At 44.2% G+C, this 8,793-nt stretch overlaps 1 protein-coding gene across 1 annotated transcript in view; it reads right to left on the bottom strand.

Annotated features, from left to right (window-relative positions):
• Positions 1-281: 281 nt before the first annotated feature.
• Positions 282-8,793, bottom strand: part of LOC119357576 (protein ALP1-like) — a 146,766-nt gene continuing 138,254 nt past the window's right edge. The window contains exon 2 of the mRNA XM_037624480.1: positions 282-877. Within this exon, the coding sequence (XP_037480377.1) occupies positions 282-877 (596 nt within the window). The remainder of the gene's footprint in view (positions 878-8,793) is intronic.

Genomic DNA, 8,793 nt, shown 5'->3' with positions numbered 1-8,793 from the left:
TTCGCAGTGTAGCTGATCCAAGCATTGTTGCAAAGAGCCTAACTCCCTGATCTAGTTGACTACACAACAACGAGGGGACAACAACAACAACAATGTCGGGAGCCACTTTGTCGAGGCACCGTTCATCCACCTATCAAACCAGAACAGGAAAGACTGGCCATTGCCGATAATATTACAACTGCTACTCGATGCTCCAAAGAGGCTGGCAGCATATGAAAAATCCTAATCCTACCTCACAGATATGAGTTTTTGGTATGCTTCCATGGAAGATAAGTAGTTCATCATTTTATAATGCCTAAGCTGTCGGAGAGGAGCTCATGAGCTATTCTGTTCCGCTCCTTGGCCGCGTCAACCACGTCATCCTCCTCCCGGGAGGGCTCAGAATGGAGGTCGGTGTCGAGCTTCTCGCCGCTGTGTTCACAGAAGTTGTGCAACACGCAGCAGGCACCGATCATGTAGGTAATGTCCGGAAACTTAAGCTCGGTGCGGCGCTGCAGGCACTGCCACCGCGCCTTAAGCCTCTGGATCGCGCCCCGCGCTACTGCGTGCGCGGAAGTGACACGCTCGTTGAAGCAATGCTGCATCCACGTCAGGTTTTGATGCCTGTATGGCATGATCATCCAGTCCATGAGCGGGTAGCTCGCGCCACTAGCCAACCGGAACTTGTCTCCGAACTGGCCAAGCTCATAGCGGGCGTGCAGCATTGACCGTTTCAACACCGCTGCATCGGGCAACCCTCCCGGCCAGCCGATGCAGATGTCGATGAACACGCTGTGAGCATCCACAATGGCCTGCACGGTAATGGAGTAGGATGCCATGTTGTTGCGTGTAGACGGGAAAGTTTTCAATACAATAGATGTTGTATTGATGGGGTGCACTACAAAAAAATACACTTCCGTGATGATACGTGTTTGTCACAGTAGGTCGCGTTTTTTGTCATGCATGTACATCCATGACGATTTTATGACAGAATCAAGATAGTCATACCTATGCTGTCGTAGAAGTGTTCCATGACATTACCAAAATTATCATCACAGAAGTGTCCACTTCCATGACGATAAATCGCGTGTCACAGAAGTGCTTTCGTCAAGGGTGACCGACAAGTGGCATCCACCGTAACGGAACACCGTTAAGCTATCGGGTCGGATTTTGGATCCGATAACCCATTAACAGCCCTGACCAATGGGAAATTTCCACGTGTAAAATTCTAATTGGCTGAAGGAAACACATGTTGCCTCACCGTTGGGACAGATGTCATCCACTCATTGGAAGGAGGCACCTATGATAGGTCGACACGTGGCACGGCCCAACAGTGGCCCAATCCGGTGAAAAAGGCCGGCCCAATAAAAATTAGCAGGTCGGCCCATATAAGGCCTACTTGTGTCAGGTCCATTTAAGCCCATGGCCCATACGAGATGTGCCAATTCGGCCCGTCAATGGCCCGTTAAAGATTTGATACCATTGCAGCCCATCGTCAGTTCGAGCCCAATAATAGCCTGCTATATATTTGGGCTCAATATCGGCCCGATGAGATTTCGGCCTGTTAACGGCCCATTTAATGGATGGACCAATTTTCAGGATGTACATCTTTCGGCCTTTTAGCGACCCATTTAAATGTTGGGCTAATTTCCGGCCCGGTGTGTCTTTCAGCCTATTGACGGCCCATAAATCTGATGGGCCATTTGTAGTCGGACTTGAGTTTCGGCCTTTTAGCGGCCCATTTAAGTGTTGGGCCAATTTCTGGCCTGGTGTCACTTTTAGTCTATTGACGGCCCATAAATCAGTTGGGCCATTTGTAGTCGAACCTGAGTTTTGGCCTTTTAGCGACCCATTTAAGTGTTGGGCCAATTCCCGGCCCTGTGTGCCTTTCGGCCTGTTAACGGACTATAAATGAGTTGGGCCATTTGTAGTCGGACCTTAGTTTTGGCGTTTTAACGGCCCATGCCCTTCATGGTCCAATACCAACCCGGTTTCTCTTTCGGCCTGCTAAAGGCCCACACACAGTTGGGCCATTTACAATACGACCTGACTTTCGGCCTCTTAGCGGCCCATGCTCTTCATGGTCCAGTACAAGCCCGCTGTCTCTTTCGGCCTGCTAAAGGCCTACAGTATAGTTGAGCCATATGTAGCCCAAACTTAGTAACGACATGTTAACGACCCGGGAGGTAAGAGGGCCGACCATTAACCTTCGGCCTAGTAACGGCCCATTAACTTAATGGGCCCTCTAAAATTCGTTCATGTCTTTAGGACAAATTAGATAATTTGAGCCCATTACGACGAGCAATTATGCATAGGACCAAAACCGATCAAGAAAAGTTATGGCATACAGGGAATAACATTGCACATCCAGCATATATTACAGGAAATTACATCCACTGGGTAATCAAAGATTGATGCCCGTGCAAATAAATGAGCAAAACCTAACCATCTACAACGTCATAATCTGCAACCTCAGCACAGATGACGCCCATAAGCATGTGGGCAAGTTCTTGCTGCTTTGCTACACTGTCTCTGAAAACATTGATCAGTTGTTGTGTCGCACGACTCTGCACCTCTTATTCATCCACCATTTCCATCATTGCTTTAGCCATTAATTGGTTCACAAATATACATTTATTCTGTTGCATTCGAGACAGAGGATACTGAACAGATTCAGATCGCGATTTTGGCAGGCTTGTATTATTGATAGTGGAGAGTGTCTCGACCACTACATCATAACATAAATTAGGATGGGAACCAAATAGATTAATCATGAGTTATTGCCATATTAATGGCCTAGATTTACTGGAAAGAAACAATGGGGTTGCCTTGCTGTTTTCAGAGTTTGTCTTCTTATCTTCAGCAGCCCGCACAAAATTAACACACTAGCATTGCTATCATTGGCCAAGTTAGATAATAGGAAAGCAACATTGGCACAACGAACGTTTGGGAAACTAGCCTACACCAAATTAACACAATATGGCACAGCTATCATCGGCCAGGTAAGGTAATACGAAAGCAACATTGACACAATGAATGAATGGGCAACCAGAGAAGCACTATAATTCAGTAATGTGAGTGATATGAGATAGTACATTCATGCAGCTCAGTATGCAAAACTACCATGCAAAACTATCAACATCGGCGCCTTTAAATTTTGCAACAACTAATTTTAGATCAGATAAATGTTAGATTCACGCCGATTAACAAAATACATGCTGATGTAAAAATATAGTGGTATACAACAGGTACTTACATCAGCATTGGAGCACAGAGAATTCCCGCAAGATATTTTCCTCAAATACGATCCCAATGGAGGAAGTCTTGTATAGTTTAACCTTATTTTCTAAAAGAGAGATGGGTAAGAAATATGTAGAAAATATGATCAGAATGCTATAAAATTTCATGATGCGAGGATATGCACACGCTTCTTAGAATGGAGTTGACATTCTTTTCTTGGACTAGAGCGGACTAGTTCTTTGGCCACTTGAATCTGCTTATTATCAGTGGGAGTTGGGTTTCTCTGTGCTGGAGCAGTATCTATGAAAAATGGAGTTGGTTTATTATCTCCTGGCGTTTGGATCTTTTGCAAAGACCTGGTTTGTAACCCTTCAGATTCTAACATAGCCGTCTTCCCCTTGCATGCCTTATATAGAAGAATGGTGATTCAGTTATAAAACATGCTACAACAGAGATGGAATAGGTACTGAAGAATAGAAAGGCATGACATATGGACATGTATTCCCTCCATCCGGAAATAAATGGATGGGTCTAGGCGTATTTCAGTTCTAGATACATCCAGTTTTATCCATTTCTGCGACATTTAATCCAGACGGAGGGAGTATGATGTAAGAGCTAGGGATACGACAGGACAACACAGTAAAAAAACACTGAAAAACCCACTGCAGGACCAAAGTATTCAAACCCACTGATATGAGATAGTACACTCATGCAGTTTAGGATGCAAAACTACCAGGCAGTTTTCCTAGCAAAAATCAACATTGTGGCCTTTAATCATACATTTTGCTACAACTAAATTTAGATCAGATAAAGGTTGGATTCACGCCGATTAACAAAATACATGCTGATGTAAAAATATAGTGATATACAATAGGTACTTACATCTACATTGGAGCACAGAGAATTCCTGCAAGAATCTTTCCTCATAAACGATACCATTGCAGAAATTCTTCTATCTGTTAAGCTTATTTTCTAAAAGAGAGATGGGTAAGAAACATGTAGAAAATATGATCAGCATGCTATAAAGTTTCATGATGCGAGGATACGCACACGCTTCTTAGATTTGAGTTGACATATTTTTCCTGGACTGGAGCGGACTAGTTTTTTGGCCACTGGAATCTACTTATTATCAGTAGGAGTTGGGTTTCTCTGTGCTGGAGTAGTATATATAAAAACTGGAGTTGGTTTATTATCTCCTGGCGTTTGGATCTTTTGCAAAGGCCTTGTTTGTAACCCTTCAGATTCCAACATAGTCGTCTTCCACTTGCATGCCTTGTGTCGGTGTCAAAACCGGCGGATCTCGGGTAGGGGGTCTCGAACTGTGCGTCTAGGCCGGATGGTAATAGGAGGCAGGGAACACGATGTTTTACCCAGGTTCGGGCCCTCTTGATGGAGGTAAAACCCTACGTCCTGCTTGATTGATATTGATGATATGGGTAGTACAAGAGTAGATCTACCACGAGATCAGAGAGGCTAAACCCTTGAAGCACTAGTAGAAAAATGGTCAAACATGAAGCACATTAGTGTCGGTTTGAATTTGAGCCGGCACTAATGGTACCATTAGTGCCGGTTCGAACGACTATGCATTAATGCCGGTTCGTGTTGAACCTTTAGTACCGGTTCGTGCCACGAACCGGTACTAAAGGGGTGATGGCAGGCTGGCGTCAGGTCGGGGCCCCACGATCACCTTTAGTACCGGTTCGTGTCACAAACCGGTACTAAAGGGCTAACCCCCCGTGTGTCGCCATTTCAGTTCTGAAAAAATCAAAAGAAAATGATAAAAACTTCAAAAAATAAAATCCTTCGAGAGGTAGTTATATTACTACATCTACTAGTTAGGAAAATTTGAAAACTTAAATTTGGACATGTTTTGCAAAAAGTGTAGGGAAAATGTAAAACGGCTATAACTTTTGCATACGATGTCGGAAAAAAATGTATAATATATCAAAAAATTCAGCACGAAAATCCGCATCTGATGGAGACCACCTACGACTTGTTTGCAATTTTTTAGAATCCTCAACTTCCAAAAGGAAAAAAAGATATGGTCAAATTTAAGTTTTTTTTGAAAAATTTGTTAAATCTGGTCAAACTACTTATTCAAGAAGTATTAATGTTACTACATAATTATTCAAGAATATTAGTGTTACTAAATAATTATTTCAATTTTTTGAATTTTGGTCAAATCTGGTCAAACTATGGTCAAACTGTGGTCAAACTATTGTCAAACTGTGGTCAAACTATGGTCAAACTTATTCAAGAAATATTAGTGTTACTAAATAATTACTGTTTTTTAGAATAATAGTTTCAAACTCAAACAATGAAATGTGTGACTTCATGCTCAAGCTAAACTCCTGAGGTTAATAGGATTGGCATCTTACTATTGTCAGGAAAACAACAAGTGCAGACTTCGAAACGAAGGAGAATAGAACCCGAAAGTTAAGCGTGCTCGGGCTGGAGTAGTGAGAGGGATGGGTGACCGGTCGGGAAGTTAGATGATTTGGAATGAGTGATCCACACTTGAGCAGTTAAGAGAGGTGATTAGAGACTAAATCACCAAATAATTCAGAAAAAATAAAAATCGAAAAAATAAAAATAAAAATCCAAAATTTTCAAAAAAAATTCAAAAAAAACCTTTAGTACCGGTTGGTAACACCAACCGGTACTAAAGGTCCCCCATACCAGGGTGCGAGCTCACGCCACGTGGTGGCACTTTAGCGCCGGTTCGTGCCGAACCGGTACTAAAGGGGGGGGCTTTAGTGCCCACCAATTAGTGCCGGTTATGGAACCGGCACTAAAGGCCCTTACGAACCGGTTTTAAAGCTCCGTTTTCTACTAGTGAAGCTAGCCTATGGTATGATTGTATCTTGTGGTTGTTGTCCTTCAGACTAAAACCCTTCGGTTTATATAGACACCGGAGAGGGTTAGGGTTACATAAGGTCGGTTACAAAGGAGGAGATATCCATATTCGTATTGCCTAGCTTGCCTTCCACGCCAAGTAGAGTCCCATCCGGACATGAGACGAAGTCTTCAATCTTGTATCTTCATAGTCTAACAGTCCGGCCAATGGAGATAGTTTGGCTGTCCGGAGACCCCCTAATCCAGGACTCCCTCACCTTGTATAGAAGAATGGTGCTTTAATTATAAAACATGCGACAGCAGAGAGATGGAATAGGTACCGAAGAATAGAAAGGCATGACATATTGACATGTATTCCCTCCATTCAGAAAAAAATGGATGGGTCTAGGCGTATTTCAGTTCTAGATACATCCTTTTTTATCCATTTCGGCAACATGTAATCCGGACGGAGGGAGTATGGTGTAAGAGCTAGGGATACGATAGGACAACATAGCAAAAAAACACTAGTTGAATGTAAAACTGTATGCTAGCAGAATACGTACAGAAATAACTAAGGCAACACACACGTGTATGATTGGGAAAATAAGATGGCATTGCAACAGAGCACTAGAACAACACTTCAATGTAAAAAACATGGTATCGTAGATAGATGAAGTACATACTGATGAATAACAATGCATAAGATATTCAGAAGCATGATGTCCAAATTAAGCAGATGGAATTGCGATAGAGTATAATGACAGTACTTGAATTTGAAAACATGTTATCATGAATGGAATAGGTACTGAAAAACAGGAAGGCATGCCATATTTACATGCATGTTCAGCATGCTAAGCACATGGCATTGCAACAGAGTAGATACACTCCAGGACATTATATGCATGTTCTACCCATATCACAGGCCAAGTTAGAGCAAGGACCTTGTGGGGTGAAGAGGATTCATCATCTTTCTGCAAGTCTTCTGAAGAACTGCCTTTACATGTTCCATCATATTGGGTATCATTGACATCAAGTTTATTGGCCTTTACATTGCTCTGTGAGATTCTTGTGGATATATCAGTGTGTGCAATTATATCTGACATGCATGGAAGACAACTAGTAGTTAGATTTATGTAATGAGTGCCTGTAGGAGACGACATAAATAGTAGGACTGGGGTTAACTAGCAGCAACATGTCTCATAAACTAAAGGGAGAACACATATGAGAGCTACAAAATATGTATCATTTGTACTCAAGATTAACTAGATGGCACACAAATGTATTAAAGAACAACATAGGTAATACTAGAAGTGGTATAATACTATAATCACCAGCCTGTGGGATAGCATTGGCTAATGGATGATAACTATGGAATAGCATTACCTAAAGAACAAGTATCTTAGCTGAACTATGGAACAACGTTAACTCCTGAACAAGACCCGTAAGAGATCAACATGAATATATAGTGAAATGTGATGATCTATTTTCCATGTTTAGATGAATAACAAAGCCATAAATGTTGCACACAAGTAAGATGAGGGTACAACCTATCTGGCTGCCATCCATAGGAGTGAGCATCATGTGCTGACTTGTCGATGGCCCTGCAGTTGTTGTGGCTGTCCATGTCGGGCACGCACATTCGATGCAGGGAACAGTTGAGTGGGGACTATAGCTCCCTTCTGGTGTTTTCTTCCCTTGATGGAGCAGCTGCGGCGAGTCGGAAGACGGTATGTCTGAAGATGAAGATAACGCATAATGTTAAGAACGACATATCTCTTTGATCTGAAGAAATACACTAAGAGATCAACAGCAAGGTACGAGAGTGGTCACACGTGTGTTGACTGAAGACTAAATTGGGGTCACACGATTTTATTTTATTTTGGTACTGTCCGATCTACGCCGAATGGCTGGCCGTCTTGTGCCTCCTGGCTGACACTGTTTGGAATCTTTCCCGAAGAGCCAGCGGCCAATGGCAGAGCAGCCTGCCTCCGCCGTCCATGGCCCCGGCCAAAACCCCGCTCCCCACCCCACCGCACTGCCATGGTTGCGCTGCCCCCGGGCTAATCCACAAAGACTCCCCCTCATCCAGATCCGGCGGCGGCAGTACCTTAAACCCACACAACTCTAAAAGATAGCCATCTAAGCGCTGCTTCCGCGGTGAACTTGCGGCCCCGCACCCTTACGTTAGACACTAGCCAACTGGCAGCCTAGGAGCTCTGCCGCCTCGAGGGGTGCTGCTTCCCATTGGGAATCGATTGGCCCAGAATAAAAATTCAGACAACTGACGCCTAAATAAAGTGATTTGAGATTAGGGTGCGACCTATGTGGTGGCATGGTGAAGTAGGCAGGTCCAGCTGCCGAGTCGGTGAGGCCGGCGCGGTTGCGGTGGCGACCGGCGGCAGGGAAAGAGAGATGTCGCGATGGTCGACGGCTACGCGGAAGGAGCGCCAGGACTCTGGACGGATTCGAAGTTGGAGTCGCTCCGGCGCCGTGAACAATGGCGGGGGTGAATCGGCTCCGGTACGGTTCACGCGGCCGTCGTCGAGGCAGCACCAGCAGCACGAAGTAAGAGGCACACGGCCTAGTGCATGACGGCAAATGGACAACATCTCTGGCATTAGGAGGAGGGCAACTGTAAAATTGGTGCGGTGGGGGCGCCAAGGAGGTGGGGCTGAGGTTTCGCGGCTCGGGAGAAGGGAGCTTCCCGGGGAGAAGGTGATTTGGCGCCCACGAGGTATG

This window comes from Triticum dicoccoides, chromosome 2A, assembly GCF_002162155.2.
Source record: "Triticum dicoccoides isolate Atlit2015 ecotype Zavitan chromosome 2A, WEW_v2.0, whole genome shotgun sequence".
Lineage (NCBI taxonomy): Eukaryota > Viridiplantae > Streptophyta > Magnoliopsida > Poales > Poaceae > Triticum > Triticum dicoccoides.
Note: the sequence above shows the minus strand (reverse complement) of the source record. Positions and strands in the feature narration are given on the sequence as shown.